Here is a 24,596-nt window from a genome sequence, read left to right as displayed (position 1 = left end):
CCCTTTCTGAGCTAAGTGGCACTAATTAATTGAGACATTTTAAGACCTCTTGCACAAGACATTATACAGAAGAGATTAAAGTGTGCTTGTGAATACCATTAATACTAACTGCTACTTCACTCAATCTGAAAAGATAAAATTCAAGTAGCTCCCCTACTTTCTTTGTTCAGTGTCTGAATTTAGGTTGTTCATTTGGAGTATTTCAAAAGATCATTCTAATTATGCTGATTAGGACAGTCTGGATGCACTCCTTATTTATTTTAAGTACTGTTTAACATAATACCAATAGCTTGATATTTGAAAAGACTGTGTGAGTATTCTCATTCAAACCATTCTGAGCTTGCCACATTCTTTCTTATGCTTTATATATTTTGTTTTCCTTTGCAGAACTAAAAGGATTTAAAATGCTCTGTGATAAAAAACCCAAAATGCTCTTAAACATGTAAAAAAATTATTTTTCCTATAATTGTGTTTAAGACCCATATTGCTTCATGCTTTTGCTTGAAACCTCAGGATTATCTGCTGATGCCACTGAACACAGAACTTCACACAAGTTTGTTTAAAAAAAAAGTAAATCGTATATTTGGGCATGGATGAAAAAACGATTGTACTGCTTTAATCTGTGCAGATGGCTTTAGCCACGCTGTGGACTGCGTACCGGATCACAGGAAATGTTGTTCATTGGAAACATGTGAAGAGCAGGGAGAGTCACATTAGGAGTAATGGTTTCCCCCAGGGCCCGGGAATGATTGGGCCAGAGCAGCTGCTTCACAGCGGCCAGAGGGCTGAGGTTAGACCTGGAAAAGGAGAGAAGTGTGTCAAACAGACACCGACCAAGGGCAAAAACGCAAAAGGTCTCTTTTCTCATTCCTCTTCACAGGAAACTTAGGTTAAAAAAAGCAAATTGTTTTCATGGCCAGGTGTGTTTTTTTTTCTTAGTATTTCATCATCTGTGTAGTAATTGTGGAATGGAATCCTTTGTAAACCTACAAACACGATAACTTCCTATTTCTAAGTTTTTTAAAAACATTTTCTGAAAAGAGATTTTTACGACTCTTGATGCTGGAAAAAGTAATTTCTGAACAATTGAGTTCAGCGATGATCAGGATGCAATGTTGTTTATTCCAGTTTTAGACTTGTAAATCTGTCCCCTTTCATCTTCAAATACACTGTAAACACACAAGAATGATTAAGCAGTTTTCAAATACATTCCCATTTGTTGAAACAAAAGATATTCTGAATGACTTTTAATGAGCCAATATAAACTTAACTCAAGGTTGACTTTGCTATCATTTCACATTTTACTAACTTTTTTTAAACAAAAAGGCTTAGACAAACAACATTCTCCATAAAACAAAATAAATCTGTTCCCTGAAAAATACAATACAATACAATACAATTTAACAATGCAAAGAAACAGCATCTTGATTGACTAAGTATCGGAAGAATGCTAAAAGTTAATATATTGTTGCTTTAGTGGTTTGGAAGAGTGGAAATAACCTGTTGTTTCAGAAACCTTGAGGTGGGCTCACACTTGCCCTGGGCTGCACGGATCTGTGGTTGTCACTGTTGATTACAAGGTCAAGAATGTTGTCTCAAGGGCTGGCTGGGAGGAAAGAGGGGGAGAGACAGGGGTGGGAGGTGCAATGGGGGAGTTCAGACAAGAGGTATCAAGCCACCTGCAGAACCTCGAGAAACACTTTATTGTCAGACACTGTCACCTACAAAAATAACAACATCGCTGGGAAAAACTGGGAGGTGTCTGGGAGACAGGGAATTCCGAAAAGTTGGACTGGGCCAGTTTTGTTGGAAAACAATATGGTTCACCAAAGGAAAGAAACCCAGGCCATTTCTTAAAAGAAGTCAAAACAAAAGGTTCTTGAAATAGGCAGTATTATGGAAAAGGGGGTCAGATATTTAGTAAGACAGGGCAATGTCAGGAAATTGTCACAGGGAAAGGAAAACCCTGTGTTGATCTAGGACTCTTTTCTCACTTGTCTTAATTCTAAAAAAAACACTTACGGTCTTTTTTTTATGACTAAGGCTATTAGATCACTTCCCAAGAAAACGAAGAAATGGTTAGTCAGCTCAAGTCAGCAACACATAATCAAAAAATCACACCTAGTTTTTCTGTGTTTAATTGCAAAAGTGCAAAAGAACCGTCCACACTATGAGGTATCGAACAGGAAAGAAAACATGAACATAAGTGACCCCTACAGGGTAGGAAAGGGAATGCAATAAAGGAGCAATGATGCATAACTCCTCAATGCTTACACTGGAAATTCATCTCTAAACAGTATGAGTTGATACTGCTGGCACTTCCAAGAGCTAAGAGCTTTATAATTATTTATGTCCATGTGCACACAGCATGGTATTTAAGCTGAGTTTGATCTAACCTGTGCTTGTAAAACCCTCAATTAGAAAATGTGCCAAGTCATCTTCACTGTCCTGAAATTAAGGTCTCCAGACCTCCAAGAAATATATTGAAGGAAGCACAGCAAACAAACAACAATCTCATGTAGACAATCTGATTTTTACTGTGAACTACATAGCTATACTAGACACTATAGATTACATCAGAGTCAGCTTGGATTTATAACTAACTTGTTATATAATTCATTGAACAACCAATAGTCAACCGCAATCAATGTATAAAGAGCATACAGATAAGGATTCACATAAACATTATAATTATAACATTTCAGGTAGACATTCAAAGAAATGCATGCATTTTGATTGAGAATTGGTTAATAGATAGAAAACAGAGTACAGATAAGAAATGAATGCCTGAATTGGATTGTAGAAATTAGGGGAATACTGCCTGAATCTGTATTCAGACCATTGACGCTCTCTATTTTATTAAAATATTCTAGATTCTGGTATAGTTAGTGAACTACCTGGTACCACATGATGCAAAACTAGGAGGATCAGCAAACTGTTCAAGCTGCAAAGGAAATTAAAAAAGAGAAAATTCAAGACCAGAGAGCCACCTGGCAGATGGCATTTTATGTAAAAAAGTGCAGAGTGTTCCATGCAGGTAGCAAGAACATACATTAGAAATACAAGATGTGAAACACCAGGCCTGATCAAGCTACTTGTGTACTGTAGAAGACTGAGGTGTTTGTTCATTTTCATCTTGTAGACAGCCAGGAGGAGGCAATAAAAACAAGCAAAATATTCAGACATACAATTAAAAGCATATTATTTAAAGCTAAGGATGCTGTCTTAAAATTGTACAATGAACTATTAAGATCTCATTTTGGATATTGTGCACAATTTCAGTAAATATGCTACAATTAAGATGTTGCAAATTTGGATCCTGTCCAGAGAAGAGTGAAGAGAAACAGTATATTCCCAGGCTTGAAGGAATGTCCTGTGCTGACAAGCTAAAAATACTGATGCTTTTTTAGACCTCAACAGAGAATAAGGCCTGATTCAAGAATGCATAATCATCAAGGGCACTGAAAAGGTTAACCCTATAGATCCCTTCAGATTCAACAGTGGAAGACAAACCAGAGAACAAGGCTGAAAACTGCGGGGGAGAGCATTTCAATCAGAAAACATGAGGCATTCTCTTACAGAAAGGGTTGTGGGAGCTTGAAATAAATCGTCAAATCACATTGTTGAAGCTGAGACCTGGGCTTCTTTCTAGAAATGACTGGGCGAGATCCTCAGATGAATTAGCCACCAAACAACTTAGATTGATAAGAAAAAGCCACCATTTATTTGTGACCATTTTCATGTTCTCACATTAACCTATAAAGAAGATAATGTAGTTTAAACACAAAAATATACAGTAGATTACAGAGCAGAAAGCTAAAATGCTGCCACAGTCAACAAAAATGACAAATCAAAAGTTATAGAAAGCACCAAGGAAAAATTAAAAACAGCAGCCGAAAAACCCTCTTCCTCAGATTCTTCTTGCTAGTATCCCTGTTTCCATTTTCTAATTGAAGAGCATTTTTCTCTGCTATGGAGGTGTAGCTTTCCAGCACTCCCTGCCTGTGTGAGGTTGGTTTGCATTCATAATTTCATTTACTTTGCAGTTAGGATGGCATGGAGCTGATGCAGTTCATCTCTGGACATACCTGAAAAGCCACCTCAGGGTAATGAACACCCAACAAGGGTTATCAGGCACAGGAACTGGTTTAAAACAAAACATTTTACAGATAAGCATTTAGTTTTAGTAATTTGTACATTCCCAAAAACAAAGCTGTGAACCTTATAGCAGAATTCTCTCTGTGTCAACAAATCTGACTGTACTGAGTACAGGCAAGGATACAAGAGGCCCACTAATCTCTTCACACCCCATTTACAGGTTATTGCCTCTGAGTGCATTCTTTCTGACAGCTCATATCGCATTTTGGATAAAAAAACACCAAGAGCTGCATTCAAATCTCTAAAGGAAACACATAACCAATGTAAAACTCTGCTTTTGTTTCAGAGGGAGAATACGAAGACAAACCATGAATAAATATATCACATTTTCTTGGAAGTCCCAAGACAGCTGAAGCAATGCTAGACAAATCATAAGAAACGAAATAATATGTTTCTGATATACAAAATATCAATGTCATTATTCATTGGGTTCAGGAGTTTAGCTTCATTTTAGGCTTCATTTGAAGAGACTTCTGAATACTGGAAGCTTATTTATTAAGTGGTTTGAAGAATTGCCAAGTGGGAGCATATGAATATCACATTTATCTTAAATACAAAGCTAATATTAATGTTTTAGACAAAGATCTTTCCTTTCGTAAAACATAAAAATGTTTCCTTGTGAATACTTTAATAAGATTTTTTTTTTTAAAACCATTATGGTACACAAACACATGGAACATTATTCCTAAATTCAAAAAGCCTTTCTTTCTCTTTCTTTTTTTCTGATTGAAAGATCAATGGAAGACGGCAGAAACCAGCTGAAAAAGACATGGGCAGCAAAAGGTTACAGTATGGATTGCATGTTACTTGCTGAGAAGGATGGCAGGTCTGGATACAGCTTTTTTCATGCTAAAGGTGCAATTGCGCACAGTGCAAGTCAATATTGGAAACGTGAAGACGTGATCTAAATTTCTATATACCCAAAGAAGCAATGGCACCTAAATGTCTTTTGTCTGAAACAAAGGAGATTGAAGTGAGACTTAACCCAAGTGGACAGTGACTTCTCAGACTAGCACATACAATAACCTGGTGTAAGTAGCTTTCCATGGTACAGAACAGGAAAAGCTTCTTTACGCAAAGAGTTGTGGATAGGTGGAACAAGCTGCTTTGCCGGGTGGTGGTCAAGGGCTAAACTGTGAGCTCCTTCAAGAAATGGTGAAACAAAGCTTTAGATTCACTGACCTATTGAAAGACTAGATGAGAAATAGGTTCACAATATTTCTTACATTCCAATGTGTGGAGCAACAAACATGGGAAGTCGGTTTATTTACCTGTGGAAAAAAAAATGCATTTGGGATTTTAAAGATTGCGCACTCTGTATGAAGTAGTCTTCTGGTTTCGGACCCGGCTCTGACACAGAAAGCAACAAAGGGAGATAATCACATGTACCGTAGCTCGTTGAGTGGGCGGACTTGGCCTAAGGGGGCAGGAGGCGTCTGGAAATGGAAGCCATCTGCGAGGCTGGAGGGAAAGAGCTCAAGGTCACTGTTCCTTCTGTCAGAGTGGTAAAGGCGAGGCCCCTCCTGCCAGAGACAGTTTCAAACTATATTTCTCAGTCCAGCAGGCACAGATGCCCCCCACACTACGTGGAACCCACCCTGTATTTCGCTACATGTCCTTACCTGACCTGTCTGTAACTCTGCTGAACCAGCAGGGCTACAGAGCTTTCATTCAATTACAACCTGCTCACCGCCTTTTGCAGTTCACGTCTCACTCAGGATTTTGTTTTGTGCTCTGCGGGCAGACTGCTTTTCAGCATCCCAATCCCTACCATTAAAAAGTCCCTGCAGATCAATGAAGTTCTCATTTAACTCAGTTTCCACAGACAGTACATTTCCCTGCCAATTCTACATGTGTATGTATGTGTACTGCCTCCATCAGGCTTATAGTACTCTGTTATTCTCAAATCTCTTGTACTGTTACAGTAGCAACACAATTTGATATATTGATATACTTTTCTTGCTGTAACCATTTTAAATGTCATATAGTGCTACTATATGACTTTCAGGTCAAGTTTCTGAATCAGATTACTATTTTATTTTGTATTCATTTACATAATTGAGAGCTCAGCTATGAAAACCAGCAAAGAATCACATCCCCCAGACATGAGAGGACTTTGGTTTAAGGGATAATTCCTCTAGATTTTTTTCATCTGTTCATAGCAGCATCAAAACTTGATCTACTAGCTGCAATCATACTGAACAACACTGGTTAAACAATTACGGTTTGTCATAATGAAAAAGGTAACAAATCAGAGCCAGTTTGGCCTATCTTGCTCACTTAGTTGCTTCCATTCATTTGAGCTACTTCTTAAAGATTTCATGGAGTTAAGTGCAACAATCTGTCAGGAGAGCTAGCTGGTTCTCTAATCCAGCAGATCATAATCCACCTACAGTGGCAATAACACTTGCTGAACCTTTGACTAGCTAGCAGCAAATCCTCCCAAAAATATTTTGTGTTCTGTGTCTTAATTGACAAAATATAGTGAATGTCTTAGTATTAGTCCCAGCATTGCTTACTGCTTCTTATTAGCAAGCACAACTCGATTTTCCATTTGCAGGAGAAAATCAGAACCCATACCAAGAGCACATGGGTGTGAAATTCTCTGACAAACCTCCGTCAGCCTTCACCACATAATGAGAAAAGAACTAGAACGGAAAATTTCTATTGACAAGGGGAAAGGGGGCAGCAGAACAGGGGCAATGAGAAATAAAACTGATAGGAAGGGAGGACAGCAACAGACCGCTTAAGAAGAAGGAAACACACAGCATGTAGGCACACATGAGTGAGCGGTACAGCTGGACCACACACTCATTAGGAGACAGCATCGCTATCAGCTGGAACCGTGCACTGTAGCTGCGAAGCCTGCGGATGAAGCTGAAATTTGAATCCTGACAGTATTGTACCCAAGAACTGACGAGACATTTCAAACATGTTTCCTACGGAGTTCAAGATGACAGCCAAGCAGATATGAATTTCTCTAAATAAATCATGGAGGAGTAAATTTCAAAAGGCCCATTGATGATGCCTCCTTTCTATCTCGAATGGAACAGGATTTTCTTATTTTTAATTTCCTGTCTTTATCACACTGTAAAGAAATTGCATAAAAGTGATGCAGGAAACCTAACACAGTAGTTCTAGAACAGCTCTGTAAAATTTTCATTTGACACAAAAAAATGCAACATAGATGTCAGAAAGGGTAGCTACTGTACCAATGTTCCCTCTAATTTTTAATGGCCTGTGTGCGCAAAAATGTCAAGTTGTGCAAATTTCTTTCCCAGTGCCAAAAACTTGTGCGCACTAAATTGAGTGTATGTAAATTTGCAAGCCTGAAATTATTTTTTTGTTAATATAGTCATCCTTGTATAAGCATAGAGATCCAAAAGACCGGGACAGTGATTCCACGAGCCCAGTCATGGAGACTGAGTGTTGAGCCAGCATGAGCAGGGAGGTATAAGACTACAAGAGCACAGATTTCAATGATCGAGGAGCAGTAACAATGCACACAGCCAAGTCGGGCCTCTCACAGCCAGTCTCATGTGGTCAATTGAACATTTTTCAATTGACGACCATGTTTGTTTATTTATTTTTTTGTGTGTAGGCAGTTCAATTTCCTATATGCGCTGATTTCATAACCTGTGTGCGCGCGCACATGACCACAGCTTAGAGGGAACATAGGTAGCTACAGAGATTCATGGAATTCTACACAGGTTTTCATTTTTATTCTCGATGTTCCAAAACTTACTTTGAACAACACTTACATTATCCTTAGGTTTCTGTGGTTTATCAGTGTTCACTTCTATGAACCATGAAATATTGTTTTCTAAGCTTTAACAGCTTTTCATTGCACTTTAACATGTTTTATAATGCTTGGGTGTTGCTTATCTAGCTAAATGTATGAGGATACACATGATAATCATAACTATAATTAGAACCTGTTGTTTATGGATGAATGTAACCATCAAGGCATTATGGAGAATGAAGTCAGTGGCTGTGAGGCTGTCAACATTCAATGACAAATGACACGGTAATGAAAAAGCACAAAAAACAATAACATTATTCAGACATATTGTCAGCTAGTCATGATTTTCATTTTTTTTAAACAATAAAGATCATAAAAAAAGGAAATGAATCATGAGCATATCAACCATTCTGTGATCTCTGTAAAGCAATTATTTTTAATTTAGAAAGCTCAGAAGAAGGCGGAACATCCAAGTTCTGGTTTTCTACATGTATGCAATGTGTGTCTTGCAGAAGAGCAAAAATAGTAAAGGAAAACTAAAGGGGGACTTACCATTGTGCTTTAAAGGAGGGAAATTAATTCCAAAATGATGCTATGGATGATCCAAAAAAGTATGAAAATACTTCAATAACAACAAGAATTACAGAATAACCAAAAGGATCAACAAAAAAAAGAAAATATGACACCATTGTAAGAGAGGAAGAGGCTGACATAAGTTGGACAAAGACGAGCTGATCATGGCTGGACAAAGGCTCAAAGGTAAAAAAACACCTAAGCAAATGATGGACAAGCCAACAGCAGGCCTTGAGTTGGCAATGATGTTTAATTATTCCCACTACCATAAAACAATCAACAACCATGCAGAAATACCAGTGTAAAAATATTTACAGTGTTGACTATATACAAAATATACAAATGAAATGAAATACCTTTAATATTGGAAATCACCTACTGTACACTTCACTGTAGCGCCCACGCCAAGATACAAATTGATCTCCCTTGTGGCCTGAGAGCATTTTTTATACCAAAGCCAATAAAGACAGCCTGTTCTAGAAACACTGTTTCCTTGGCTTTAGTCAAGAGGATGCAAAATGGTCAATGCTGTCATAAGTATGTGTACAATTACACATAGCAGTGCAACAAGGGAATGATTCATTTCATGTGCTCCCATAAAACAAACATCACTAGATAGAAAGAGGTAAACGTTAGTGGTGAGATCAATTAAATTAAATTAAAAGTTTGTATATTTAATGAAGAGCCTAGTGGTGAAGTGCATGTAGTTGTGTGTGGGAAAGCTGTAGGGAGCAATTGACAGAGCATTCTGTCACAGCTCGGCTGAAGACAAGACAAGCCTGAAAGCCAGATTCTAAGAGCTGAATGAGCTGAACGTTTTCTGTGCATCAGCTGTAGATGAGCAATGGTGTGCATGGCAGATCTCAAGCCAGCAATGACTTGTGTGAATGTGCTCAGTTGCCAGACACCTATTTTAATCATTTATACAGTGGTGGTTCTGAATAGTTTAAAAGATTGAGAAATTTCAAATAATTAAATATTTTAAGCAACAAACAACAGGAAAGAAAGAAGGTAATTAACAGCTCAGGGGATAATATCCTCACTCCCAACTTCCCTTACCAGCCCTACTGAATAGATTAACACTCATTTTTAAGGAAGGAATTGGATTTACTACAGTCTAGGTCATTAAAACACAGCCTATAGCAGTAACACAATAGCCTAGGAAGACTCTTCACAGAAAAAAGCAGAGCTCAACTCTTTTATATCTGGTCACGGGTTTCTGCTGCATCTTGTCAGCTGTGGTTTTCCCCAGCAACATTGTACTGACTTTATCAAGAGCCAAATATCTGTCAATTGTGTTGGCACCCTGAACAATATGTACTGCTTCTGTACTACTGAGCCTGAGTGCAACACAGCTACTCATTTCACTGTAATATCAAGGAACAGAGAACCATTAGTGTGGGGACTGACCCAGACTTCAGGGTGATGTTAATTTTTGAAAGAAATGTGGAGGATATAGAACAGCTGCCTGATTAGATAAACCAGCATTTCTTCAGGAAGTACAGTAGATGCAGTAACATGCATAATTCACAATGGGTCCACTAGCCATCTTAATTATACCCACAGCCAGCTTACACACTTCACAAACAGTGGAAGTAGGTAAAAGATAATATGGTATTGCATTGACGCCTTAATTTTAATAAATTATTCCATATGCACTCTATATGAGTGATAAAAGGTTGCAATAAAAACTAGCAGACACATGGACCAAAGCTGAGAACCAGGTCTACAGATGTTATTAACAGTGTTTGTAAAGCCTATTATAATAAACAGTTTAGAAAAGTAGGTGATGTTTAATTACAGTTTTCAGTTGTAATATTCCCGCCTCCTTAAAGTGACACTGTATTAACCAAAGCTAGTAGGGATTCGGTTTCTAATTCTTCTTATTTGACAAAGCCTAGGTAAAGTTATTTTTCCTTCATCCATGATCTGCAGCAACTTATCGACCGCCTGACAGATCCTGACTTTCAAAGAGTAAAGACTAGATTAACAAAAGGTCTGTAAAAACAAGGGTAAAATTGATTTACTGTCTATTGAAAAAAACCCACACTGCTTCAGGTACAATGAGCAACAAGATTCCAGGCATCGATGCAAAACATAGAACTCAATGTGATTTCAAAGATTTACGGAGACAACCTGCTTCTAAGATTAATGGAAGACCAATCTTAACACTGTCATGCTGCTTTTCAAAGCTTTTCTCTAAGAGACTTTTTGGTTTATCTTAAAGTATTGTTTAAATAGTTGTTTTTGACATGATCTGTGTCATTGCAGCTTTTCAGTATTTTAAAAGTGTCTTTATTTGTCACATAGGCTAATTCCAGAACCTTCAGATTATTTTATGTAGTTAAAAGCCCCCCTAGCACAACTATGGAGAGCTTGACTTGTATTTCTAACATTTTAAAAATTATTCAATGAACAAAATCCCTTGAAATGCCAAGTGTTCCTACTATTTCCATTTTCATATTTTTTAAAGATATTTGATTACTTTTACTCTTTTACTCAGGTTCTAATTCTTTCTCTTCAGCATGTTATATGTAGTTCTTCAGGATTTAATAATTATAATGACTGTCATAATTGGTTACAGTTATTGAATAATTAGGTGAAATGTGAATTTGAAAAACATTCCAAGTTCACATTGAACAACGTTCATTAATATTTTGCATGTACAGTGGTAGAATATACTTGTGCAATTATCGCCTTAAATTCACAAAAGCTGTATTTGTATTCATAACCATTCATCATCATTGAGATATAAATCTTGCACATTTATGTATATTGTACAATGTATTAATTAAAACTGTTGTTGAGTTCTATGCGATTCATACTTATTTGATTATAGTGAATACTAGTTACTGCACCTGTTACAGCTACTGTAGTAGCTTAGCTGTGAAAAAGATTGGCTACTTTTTATTCACATAAATATTGCTTTTGAAACTTCAAAGTGATTTAGCTGTACTCCAACTGTAAAAATCTGGGGAAAATTTGGTACTACAGCGAAGACTAAAGACAGCTGTTGTATCACCTAAAGGTCACTTTTTGGCTTTCAGTTGATACACGAAGACTTATAGTTACCTCTCAGCAGAACAGCTACAGTAGTTGGCTATGCTGACCAAGTGTTTGCTCAGTACCCCTAGCTATGCTGGCTGTGCTGGAAGTCCTTCACCTCCTTCTTCTAGATTTTGCTGTGATGTACAAAGCAAAACATCAAGGCAAGTATGATAAAGAGAATTCCCCAAAGATCACATTAAAAAAGGCTGGTGTGTGACTGATTAACAATGACTCATTTTTAAGTACATTCCTATAGCTGGGTCACAATGGAGCACAGTATTTCAGAAGTAAGTTTCCCAAGATGCCAGAAACCTTCAGAGAAATGCTTATGTGTAAACAATGTTCCCAGCTCCTGACCTAACACAATGATTACATCTTCTTCTTACTTGATGACTAGGATATTTAGAACATGATATTTTAAAAGAATAGGATGTTCGTTCTTCTAAAATTACCTCTGCCTGTCCATGACAGGATGAGTAAGGCTTGCTGTTTAAATTAAAACAAAATGAAATTCAATTGATTTTACTGGGTTGCCAAAGTTCTTTCCCTTCCCTTGACTTCAGAAGAAGGATGAGGCAGAGGTCTGGGAATTGCAGAATTATACAGTACCTACAGAAGTGAAAATGTCTCCTTGCAAGAAAGTGTTAGGTACATTTGCAAAATCAACAGCCCAATATATATAGTGCCTTTTCACATGAGATAATGCTTTCTGTAAACTGTTGTAAGCAAGACAAGCACTGGTAGATTTTGGGTTTTAAGTGTGCTTACACACTCTTGACTTCCAGGTAGAGATTTGAGCATTATCTTCAGCTCAAATCCATAGTCCAGCTGTGCCACTGAGCATGTTTTTGTTTTCATTCATGTGAGTTTCAGGTCTCTGGTGTGGGCGTTAGCAGCTTCCAAACAGGGGGTTTGCGTGTCTCCAAACAGGATATGTGGGTAGTGGACGTCGGATCCCAGCAGGGAGAAAGCAGGAAGGTGGAAGCTGGAGCTCCTATTGTTGTAGAAGGTAAGGTCCTCACGAGGAGCACTTCTGAATATGTGAACAGGATACCACTGCTGTGACCTCTGACCTTCTAGGTGAACTTCCTTATCAAATTTTAAAGAACAGATCTGTGGATGGAGTAGAAACCCACACTCTTTCAGTGTCAAATCCAAATGTAACTACATCCTCCTCGCAATGACCACATCAGTCTATTAACGATCCACGTGATGTGTAAAAGACTAGCCTGTCACAGGGCCCCTAAGTGAAGTGTTTGCTCACGTGTGGACTGCTGTTCATTCCATTTCCAGTAACAGTCCTAATGTCAGAAACCCACTCTACTGTAACAATCCTGAAGTTGACTTGGAATGTATTTAGTTTCCAAATCTCTCAATGTTGCATTCACATCGTACTGCTCATCACATCCATACTCTTAATCTGAAGCACCCATATTGAGACCTATCCTCAACCCTGGTCTAGCACATTCTCTTTAATGCCTAGTTATTTTTACATTTAATAACCAAAAGCTGGTTACCAGTCCCCACTGGAACTGATGTTTGATTATCTACCAAGGGCTGGCAATAGCAGAGGTCAGGCAACTACCTACATTTGTGATTTACATTGATTTTCTGCCTCTCGCCCTCAGGAAAGGGCTTCTGATCCAGGTTTCACTGACATGATCTTGACAGGCCATCAGGTTGCATTTTAAACTGTCAGCAACAAAATGAGTTGATTTCTGCAGAGCACAATATATTTAATGAAAAAGAAAATTATATCACAGCTGTCATAAAGGAAAAAATTGCATACTGTTACCAAGCTGCATTGTCAGAACATATGAATTAATGTAAACTCCAGTGAACTGAAGGATAGTAGTCATCATTGGTTGGCAAAAGGGGGAGATATACACAGCCAAAATCTGTGTAATCAATTTCCTCTTCCTGGGGTCAGTGTACTGAGGCCACTGTGTGCTAGAAGGTGCCATTCTTAAGCCGAGATCATAAACTGAGGTTCTGACTACTCCATCATTAAAAATCTCACGGTAGTTTTTGAAAGAGCAGGGGGGTTAACCACTGTATTCTGGCTGAGTGAATAGGTGAAGTCATTTTTACTCCTCCCCCTCCCCTCCTCCAGTCCCCTGCTGGTGAAGAATGGCTGCCACTCACCACCATGGGGGGAGATGCACCTCAGATGCAGGGGGAGTAGGTTCTGTTCCATTTGTGACATGCTTCGAGATGACACTCTCTATATAAATACAAGGAATCAATATTAAGAAGTATAAAAAATGGTGTGTAATTGTGTTATTGACATTTCCCATACATCTCTGGCTTTGTCTCCTGTCCTCAGCAAAATACCAGTCCAACACAATTTCTCTTTATTTACTAGGATCTGACAAGGAGCAAGCAGTCAGAATCTGAGTGTAAAAAGGTGGCCCACTCCCGTTTCCCATGGTTGACAGCTTACACACCACTGCAGAGAGTTTATGGTTCAGGCAGCCACTGACATCACCACCAGACATAAGCTGATTCAGAGCACAGCTCAATACTGCCCCCACCAGGCTGTCACCCACTGTGCAAGGCGAAGAGCGCCTGCTGTCTTTGTTATAGAATCTGCTGTCAGAAAGGTACATATGGAAATCCTCACCTACTCACTTTTAGATACCTTTCAATAACCACCCTCTAGAGGGAACCACACTTTAGTAAGCATGAGTGCCTATATTTTGAACGTAACCTTTATTATAGTGGTGTTAAAGAAAGATCACTTGATCTATGAGCAAAAAAGGGAAGTCAGAAGCTGGGATCAACTAAATAGAATATACAGTATTTAACACCGTTCATAACTCATGCAAATAATGTTAAATTATATTTCATTAGTATGCTTCCATTAGTTCCAAAATTCCATCTGACACTTCACTGGCGCCCTCTGGTGAAATAATATGGTTCCACGGGTTGCTTTACGCTTTTAGATTTCAATACTGTACAACACATAAAGGAACATAAAAGAAGACTGGGCTTAATGGAATATCAATGTTCAATAGTTTGAAATTGTTTGGAGCCAAAACAAATGTTCATTCTGATCATATAAAAAATATTTAAAATTGTTAGAGCAATTACAATCTATTCTGTTTTGACAACAAATGAAAAATTAAACACAAAAAACAAATAAATCTGGTTTTCACATCAGTGTGAACAAACACACAATTCTATCACTCTGAAGTCAAAGATCTGGGGTGAGTTCACTTTATTTTACTGGCTTGACTTTCTGAACAGAAATGCACATTTCAATTTTCATAAGGATCCCTATCATTTTCTTTCAGTTACAGCATGTCTAGAAACTGATATCTATTCCTTAGATATAAAAAATAAAACAAGAATACCTATCTGCAATAAAACTTAAAAAATAACCATGGATGTTTTCTCAGAAAAAACAAAAGGAAAGGAGCAAGAGCCTTCATCTACTTTTAAATACATTTTCGTCTCTGGATCAGAACCACTCACTTTACAAGAAACCTTCAGAAACCCAGCTGTTACGTTATTACCCCAATGGGTGTCCTTTTGTACAAGATCAAGCCCAAAGCTTCTCTGCTGTTGAATGTGCTTGAATATGTCTTTTAAAGAACAGTTAAAGTGTGGAATGTTAACACTTGACCACACAACAAGAAATCCTAAAGCAGTGTCACGCACATTAAAACAGTACCTGACATTTTAATCATCATAAAATGAGAATCTTCAGATGTCTTTAAGTAACATTTGCATTTGCAACAAAAAACACTATTAAATGTCTTTAAAGAAGCACAGTACATTAAAAGTTGTAATTGGAAGATGACATGAGTACACTGGATAATACAGTAAACAGCATCTGGTATAGTGTAACACATCTCAAAACTTTAAAATACTAACCCTTGCTTAATCGTCTGTTTATTTAAGGTCAAAGACGGATAACTTGAGCCCTATATCAGCTAGAGCCTAAGGGCACACTTTAGCCATGCAAAACTTTGCACAAGGACAACAAAAACCCACATACCTACTTTTAAATGAGATAGTATCAACTCACAGCATACTTTAAGAGTGACATGCACATGTGGTGTGTCTAAAGTAAATATCTGATGTCAAATATTGCTAATTCTTCCTCCAATAACTCTTCATATTTCACATGTAAACATGTCACAGAAATAAAATTGTATTATTTTATTACAGAGGAAATTGGCAACTATCCTTTCATATAAAATGCTAAGCCATAAACTGCAAATCAGGCACTCATTAATTCTTAACTGCAGAAATATATACATACACAAAAATACAAATAAAAAGACATCATGCAAAACTAATTTACCATACACTAATGGTACAAAGACCAATCAGACCAGGCCAAACCATGGGGATTTTCAAAATCAAGGCTTAAAATTTAAAGCAGATGACAGTACTGAGTTAATAAAAGAAGGGTATTGTGAAATCCTTAAGAATTCAGAAGTGGACTGACAACATATGCACTGCATCAAAGCCTGAGCTGTACTGTGAACACAGCAACCTAACCTTTTGAGAGTTAGAAAGATTTGTCAAAAAGTAGAAACTTTTGCAGGTAAGAAAAAAATCTTATCTGTTGCTACTGTATTTTGGGTATTGAGGTAATTTCCAAATCAATTTGCAGCTTGCAAAGTAATTGAATGGAAAAATTAAGTTTGCTTTAAAAAATGATTGCTTTCAAAGGCACTATATTACATAAAATTATTGATGGTGATTGAAAGTTATTAATAATGATTGATAACTCAAATGATAACTCAATTCTTTCTAATCTTGTTCAGTGTGTGAGAGAAATGAATTAATATTCAGACCAATAATGTCACTCACAGGCTCCCACCTGCACTTTGTACTGTGTCAACACCTGCCTCCCATCTGGCTTAATAACAGCCCTTCCTCACTCATGTTTTGACTATATAGAATCTGCTATTGTGTATACTGCCTTGACCAGTCTTTGTGTCACTGATCAACAGCATAAAACATTTACTAAAGTGCTCTTAAGGAAAAAAAAGATATGAAGTGCTTAAAAAAAGTAAAAAAACACATCTATACATGTAGCTTTTGGGAACAGAAGAAATTAATTGGCTAAATAACTTATCCCTTCTCTGTCTTAAATTACTTGAATAACCATATTTTAGGAATAGGCATATTCTAATGTTTTAGCAAAGAACGCTCCAAAAATTAAGAGCATGTAAAAAAAGTATATACATTTCCGGAAACCCTAAAAGAGACAGAAACAGCATGATGTTATCCCACATGGATTAAACCTTCAGCGTGACTTGGGAGAGAAAGAGAAAGAGTAGATTTCCACTTTTCTAATTGTAACTGGATTGCACAATGTCTCTCATTTGCCCATACTGCCTGCTTTTGGATTGGCACAGGAAGGTGCTGAGTGTTTTTCTTCTGCAGAAAAGGATTCAGTACTTGGGCACTTTAGTGTAGTCTTCCTGGTGTATGCTCTTGCAAAGGCATATGGATAGGATCATCCCCAGCAGCTGCACAGTAAAAACAATGCAAAAAAGTGTGTCAAATCAAGCAAAACCTGCTGAACAAGCATCTCTGTGAGAGAAACAAATCATAAAACAAAGCTACTGACTAAAATCTATTTTAAACTTAACTAAAAATGGAATGCAATTAAAAAAATATTCAGATTTCATAATTGAATGTTGAAATTAACTGACAAAAATGGTTGATACATTCATAAAATGTGTGGGTTTTTTTTAAAGACAACTCTGGCCTTTGGGTACTGGAAATCATCAACAGATTAAAACTAAGAAAGGACAAAATGGTTCAGTTAAATTTTAATTGGATCAGTTTAATTGTTCTCCTGGGGACAGAGACGTTTATAATTCACAGAGAGCTAGAAAACCTGCAGCACTCTGAATCTTGAGGACTACAGTGTAACGAGAGAAGGGAGAAATTATGAAATTATGGCAACATTGGGACAGCTGGTCAGGTATAAACATTTCCAGTACTACCAATACGTGCTCTGGAAGAACTTCAAGGCGGGCTTACTCCCTGTAGGAGTGACAAAACAGTTAAGAGATATTCTGATTGTAGATTATAAAAAAGTTAAAAACCTCAATGACTGCCACTCCGATGCAGACTCCAAGAATAACTCCAGAGTTACTGAGGATCCAATTCTCCACACTTGAAGCACATCCCTGAAAGAATGAGAGCAGGAAAAATGATGATCACCCTGAGCAGCAAGAAAACACTCTTTCCAATCATAGCACCATCTCTGAATGCAACAATAACAAACTACCTTCTGGGTATTGTTGCAAACCAGTTTTCAAATATTTCAGAAAGAAAGGGCCCTGAACCTGCAGGGTTCTAAGTGTCTTTTTCTTCATTTCGCTACAAGAAAGTGTTGGCAGGAATTTCAGTGTTCTTGTGAAGTACATAGAGAAATATAGTAGAATATCTGTCACTTTGAGACTTAACCTACTGCATTTGCTGTATAATACAGAGTAATAACTAATCCAAATCCAACTAAGCCATTATTGTTGTTGACCATGCTTTTAATTACATGGAAATTTTAACCTGCTTTCACAGAAAAGATAACAGGCTTTGGGTGAATCCAGGCTGAAGAAGGATAGTCCCAGCCTTCAACTGGAAGCTGCAGAGAGATGGAGAGAAGGCCGTGCGACTAATTTTACATCAGTGTGTCGAAACTCGGCCTTACCACGGTGTAGACCGGCCACTGCTTGGATTCACTCTGACAGAAGCCATTGTTTGGTACAGAGGAATTGACAGCGGTCAGGTTGGCACAAGAGCAGGGATACTCGGATTTGGAGTTGTTCTTAAGCACCGGGTTCTCTGTCCAGTTCCCTGGGCCACTCCAGCCACAGCAGTGAATCTAGAAACAAGAGCAGGAAGGATGACTGACACCTTTTCTATTAACACAATGCTATGAGTCCCACTACAGACATGCAAGACCAAACGGCTTTATTCCACCATTTGTCTCCATTTGTTCTGTAGCATTTTTACTCAAACACCATTTTTCCTCATCAAAAGAAGGAAAGACAATTCTTAAAGCTCACAGCAGGAGAACATAAAAGGGAAAAATAAACGACTTCTATCTTTACAATAAAATGGGGAAACTCTGCCATCTCTTTTTCTCTTTCTTTTTTTTTATAAAAGGAACACCTCAACGTCTTTTCTGTTGTACTGAAGTGTTTTTATCCATGTTTTACATGTCTGTATTTTTCATCAAGGTTACTGCTGTACATTGACACCAGAAGAACAAAGAAATCTGAAGAATTGCTTCTAATCTGGGTTCACTTCCGAACAACGACGCTCCATCACGAGGTTTTGTGGTCGACCTTAGGGTGATGAAGAAGCAGTTTGTGTGGATTTCATAAACAACTAAAACAGCTGAAACATCAAGAAGGAAAGCTCAGAAAATCTCCATTAGCTGAAAGCAGGAAGGATATAGAGGCTGGTGAATTTACGTGATGGGAAACAAGAGTTATCCTATTATGTTTTCTGCTGAATAGATCATTTCTTTATTCAAGCACAGTTTATCATTCCATTCTGAAAATAGATTTAGAATCCCACATCATAATATGGGTATGATAAGATAATTTGTTTTCAAGGAGTTTTCTAAGGTAACAAGCAACATCCTTGTTTGAAGCCCAAGTTGCATTCAGGAAGAGTAAAGCTACATTATAACACCATTTTATTTTAGTGCTCTTCAAGAAACTCACAATGTAGTAGAATATTACACACACAATACTGTATATAACAATTACATGAAGTGAAAAATATCCCAGTGAACTTGAGTTTGTGAAAACAAGTGTAAAAAAAAATTATGGATTGTATATGAAAAGGTCTTTAAGCAAGTTTAGCAAGTCGACAAACAGCAGTGCACATGAGAAGGCTGACTGTCTCCATTTGTAGAACCCAGTCTTTAGCAGAGTAAGAACCAACACAATTCAGATTAAGATCTGAACTATTCTCATTTAATAAATCATTAAAATAATCTAGAATCAGATCATTCCATGCCTTAAGCACACACCTTAATGTCCACTCTAAATTTCATATTATGTCTAATTTACAGTACTGTTACGGGGTGCTGAATTTTGAACATACTGAAACCACCACAGTACCTTAGACGATATCACAGACAATAAGGCATTACAGTGACCCAATGTGGATTAAACAAATGCATGGATCAATATTTCAGCATCAGACAGAAAGAGCCAGGATCTTTACCAAGCAGTGTTCCACAGGAGGAAGATACCTTTGTGGCACTCCTAACATGAACGTCAAATAACAGATTCAAAAGAAAGGCCAAGGGTTCTAAGAGTCTTTAGAAATTCATCAAAGGTTTGATTTCAGCACAGTCAACATGTGCAAAAGATGTGATGCAAAACTGATATGGAAGCCTCAGTCTTTAGCTCAGTCACAGTTTAGCTTAATAACGTGCTTATTCCAGAACGATAACCTGTAAACTGCAGAAACTGCCACAATAGTATCTGAGTTGGTCTAAAAATAAACTGAACTATCTTCAGTTATCTTCATAACAATGAAACCCAAGTCCATGAAGGCAATTAATCTGACCAAGAGGCAATGTATAAAAACTAACAAGTAAAGACATATAAATATAAACAAACATTCCCGAATGCTTGACGTTTAAGTATGAATGCTGTTTGGAAGGGTGGATAAGCTGCAAAAAGCTTTTTTCTTAAATCAAATGTACTGACTTCAGGGTTTTAAGTGTTTGTGCCCACAATATTAAAACCCCCATTAAAATGGCCTGGCATCATAATTGGCCTTGAAGAAAGTTGCCAATTAATAAAAATCCCTCCATTGTACAAAACACTGTTTTATTTACTTTGAATTGTCTGTGTTTTGCTGAATTTGGAAGCCAATATTATCCCTTTTCACCCCTCTTGTGAAATCACCACCATTCCAGCCAAGACATATCAGGATCCAAAGAAGCACAGTCTCCCATAGCGACATGTGATAAATGGACAATCTCTTTTCCGTTCTGAATAATTAACAGAAAGAGTTTAGGTTCCAGCTGGAGAAGGACAAGAGCTCCCTCAGTTGCCGTTAACTAGGATATTACTGTTTCATGAAAAACAACCAACTTCCATCCAAACCCCCTAATACTGCCAGCAAGAGCCACAACAGGAGGTTTTCCTGCAGTGACCATGCCATTACTCACACTTCTCTGAATGTAGTCCCAGGCCGCGTCCGCTGTAGTGTTCCCCTCACGATAGTCCAGAATTATTTTTTTAACAATGACTGACATCTCATCTTTCAGCTGCCAAAGATAAAATGGAAAAGTAAACAACCACAACAAACATTTTCATTTTCTTTTTTAAAAATGGTTTACTTCATGTATATGCTATATAAACAGAATTTTGACTCTCTCTTCTTTGCCAGGGCTCTCCAAGGTGAGGATGGCTTTTGTAGATTTACAACTTAAAAAATGTTTTCAGCAAAATCTCTGCATCTCAGAGATAACTTCTGAATAATTGCTCTGGAAGGAAGATGTCACATTAAACAATTACAATGTTTATTCAGAGGAGAGTAAAGAGTTTGATAATGCTATAAGCACTACTGTAAGTACTTTAACAATAAGCATTACATGAATTGTTCTGTTTTCACATTTCTTTTTAAATTCATATCCTTTTGATTGAAGATTTGCATGAGTCATAGTAAGAGTGCGATGCTGTTGTGAAGTTCACAGCTTATCATATCTAAAGGAAGCACACAAAAGAAACTAACCTAGTATTACACAAGATTTTCCCCATAAGTTATTGTTACTATTTCAAAGGGTAGCTCAATTAGAATCAAGACTGCAGTGCATTAGCATAAACAAAAGCATAGGACAAACAGAATACAACATCAAGTACAAATAATCTTACATAATGAATAACATGAAAACTTGCTGAAACACAGTCCTGATTCTCTCTCTCTCCATGAAATATCTGCCGGTCCTAGAGATGGACTTTCAGAAATTGTATCTTAAACTTTTTTTTTTGTAATAAAGCAGCTTTTATTATAAGTGAGGCCTGCCTTGCAGTGAGATGCATTGTAGCAATTTAAAGAAGGAAAAAGCAGTTTGGTTTCTGCCCGTGCTGCCTTTGTATTTCTCTTAGTAATAAAAATTTAATTGTGACAAACCTCTTTATCCAAATGAACAGGATTAGAGAGGGATTCCATGCACAGGAATAACTACGTTCTGCTCTTGGTAAAGGTTTATGACTTCAGGTCTACAAACATGATACACAGCTGTATAGGGTTTAATGGTTAACTGAGCACCCTAGCACAGAATGATTTAGATCTTAGCAAATGAGTGCTAACATAAACCTCAACCTGTCTAATTTGGCAATAATCCCAGTGACTGTTGAGTCAGTGCAACTGAAAGCAAGAATTGCAATTATCAGAGTTATTATCAGAGAGAAAAGAAGATCTCACCTTCGCTTGTTGTGTGTGCATGAGCTGCAAAACTGCACTCTCTTTTAAGAAATCTATTTTAAATTCATTTGTGATCTTTGAGACTGTGCAAAAGATAAAAAAATGTACAGCACGTCTTTCTTTATCAGTTAGTCACAATATATTGCAAATAAAATGTCATTTGCCTTGCTGTTGTTTTCAACTTTCTTACCAAAACAATACTGTTCCGAAATGTGGTGCAGGACAAAAACGGACTGCTTTCCACACATGAAGAAAAAGGTTATGAAATAAAACATTACTTGAGATTCTGTAAAGGAAAGGGTCACATCTCTCTGAATAAAACCACCCTGTCTTCCTTCAGAAATAATTAAATAAAAAAGGCACTCGAGAACTGAATGTGCATCTTGGAGCAGACAGGAGTGTAAATCATTCTTCATGGTCTTTCCTGGTACAGATGTTTCCCTTCAAATCCTCAGACAGGCTCTGCCAATCTAATAGCAGCTGCAGTCTAAATTCTGTGCCAAGAACTGTGGGCTGCAACAATTGTCCTCAGCTTCACCCTTTGGGTGCTGGTACTGTGCATTCCTTAAACCCCAATGCTCCTTACTGGATGGGGATGAAGATGTGATTCACTGTGGCTAGGCCTGCGCTGAAATAACAAGCCTGTAGAATTCTTCTTCCTAACGTGTATGTGTTGCTGGGGACTGTTATTCTTTCTTTGAGCAGCCAATTGTTTTTACATGTACTTTTGCTACAGCAGATAGAGAAGCCAGGTTGCTTACAATATTGGTTTATTTAAAATAAGTTATTTCACAGTAAGTTTTATTCTGTTCTGACTATAGATGACTGTTGTGCAATTACTGAAAATAGTGCAGTAGAAAGGGGGCATTACTTAAGGTTAATGTGGAAGACAGGGTGAAAATATTCATAATTCACTTTTGGGTAATGAGCTCAGCGTTACCAGCTTTTCTCAATTTTAAGAAAAAAAGACTCCAGCTTCACACCAGCACAAGTATGTTCAGTGGAAATTCACAAGCTGATACCCTTTTTCCAGTTCCCCCTGCTCTGACATCACTTTCTCCTTCTGCTTATTTTACCAGATTGTGCTCGCAGATTTTTGCTTGTAAAACAGCTGCAAGGCTGTGGTTTTCAGGCCTGCACTTTCCCCCCCCCCACTATTTCCCTTCCTTTTTCACTTACAGAAGGGTCTTTGCAAGACAGAAATATTTTACAGTAAGTGAGAAAAGTGGAGATTAAGACTGAGATTAAGATTAAGAATTTATGAAAGTGTATAAATCTCATTAGTGAAAACAAACAAAAAGGACAAAAATAAATCTATATTATCCTACAAAACAAACGAAGTAGAGTAAAAAAAAAAACAGATTTAACCATGATAAACACTTTCATGGAATTCTAAACAATTATAATGCTTTTTCTTTTTTCAACAAACTCAATGTGGAATCACCAATACTGTGACAGCTTTACAGCTACAATCACTTTAGCAAATGTGGAGAGGGAGCTACATGCAGTGCCCGACAAGCCCTTCTGCCACAGCCATTTACCATGTGAAGTGCTGCAAGTTTCACAGCATCTTAACAGGAAAGTGAACATCAGCTCTCAAAACAATGACTCTCGCATTGACATTGCTATAAGAATGCAGGGGCGCTGGGCAGAGAGATACTCACCAGGTCTCGCTGGAAGTAAATCAGGACAGCAGCAGTGATTTGGGCAATCAGTATCAAGAGGAGGCAGGTGAAGTACTGAAGAGAAAAGGAAATGACACTTTCTAGGGAGCGCACTAGCCAAGCAATTCTGTAGCATCCTTCCTTTCTAAAAGAGCTAATCCATCATAAAAAGAAACCATTCTTCTCCAAATTGAGTGAACTGGGCTCATTTGCACCTGCTCTGCATCATGTTGCTACAGCTGTAGTGGGCAGTAGCCTTAAAACTAATTTAAATCACAGAAACTCATCTAGCAGGTAACATGTTTTAAAGCCATAGTCAACTTTATTGCCAAACCAATCCTTCGAGTTACTAAGAATGTTTTTATGGGGCACTCAAAGTAACACAAAAACAAAAAGACAGATACTAAGGAGAAATAAAAAGTATAACATACACGAAATAGAGTACAAGGCTACATTACAGTGAAGACATAAATCCTCTAATTTACCAAAACATTATTTTACAACAGTGTTGAGTTAAGAGACTGAATAGCCTCAGGATCCTCTGTTAGATTTGATACATCTTAACCTTGTTCCCAAGGGAAGGAGCTCAGACAAGGGAAAAGCTAGGTGGGAGTTTTCACCCAGAATCTTCAGAGATTTCTGATTGAAATGTGCAGCTTACAGGCTAGCAACAGACGGCAGGTTTGTGTCTGTTAAGTGGTAGTTTTTAGTTAGTTTTTGACAAAACCACTGATCTTTAAAGTAAAAATGGTGAGGATACTGTAGTTAACTCTGAGCTTCAACAAATGTTACCACATGAGCAGGTGTGGAAGTAAGGGTCTGATATTTTATAAACGTCTGTTGTCAGGCTGAGGAAAAACACTCCAAGCCAAAAAAATCCAAAACTGAAAATTATTTCCTGTACCATATTGCTAGGTGCCATAGTTTAAGACAGTTGGAGTTCATACTCTTGGAGAATTAAAGAGTACTGCAGTGAATGA

General features: G+C 37.5%; 1 protein-coding gene across 1 annotated transcript in view; it reads right to left on the bottom strand.

The window, feature by feature from the left end:
- Positions 1–14,724: 14,724 nt before the first annotated feature.
- LOC148645528 (CD82 antigen-like) overlaps positions 14,725–24,596 on the bottom strand; it is a 29,289-nt gene continuing 19,417 nt past the window's right edge. The window contains exons 5-9 of the mRNA XM_088611027.1: positions 23,617–23,691; positions 20,694–20,792; positions 18,204–18,377; positions 17,599–17,682; positions 14,725–17,013 (exon numbers count right to left, since the gene is read on the bottom strand). Of these exons, the coding sequence (XP_088467153.1) occupies positions 16,936–17,013; positions 17,599–17,682; positions 18,204–18,377; positions 20,694–20,792; positions 23,617–23,691 (510 nt within the window). The 3' untranslated portion in view covers positions 14,725–16,935. The remainder of the gene's footprint in view (positions 17,014–17,598; positions 17,683–18,203; positions 18,378–20,693; positions 20,793–23,616; positions 23,692–24,596) is intronic.

This window comes from Lepisosteus platostomus, chromosome 18, assembly GCF_059453375.1.
Source record: "Lepisosteus platostomus isolate fLepPlt1 chromosome 18, fLepPlt1.hap1, whole genome shotgun sequence".
Lineage (NCBI taxonomy): Eukaryota > Metazoa > Chordata > Actinopteri > Semionotiformes > Lepisosteidae > Lepisosteus > Lepisosteus platostomus.
Note: the sequence above shows the minus strand (reverse complement) of the source record. Positions and strands in the feature narration are given on the sequence as shown.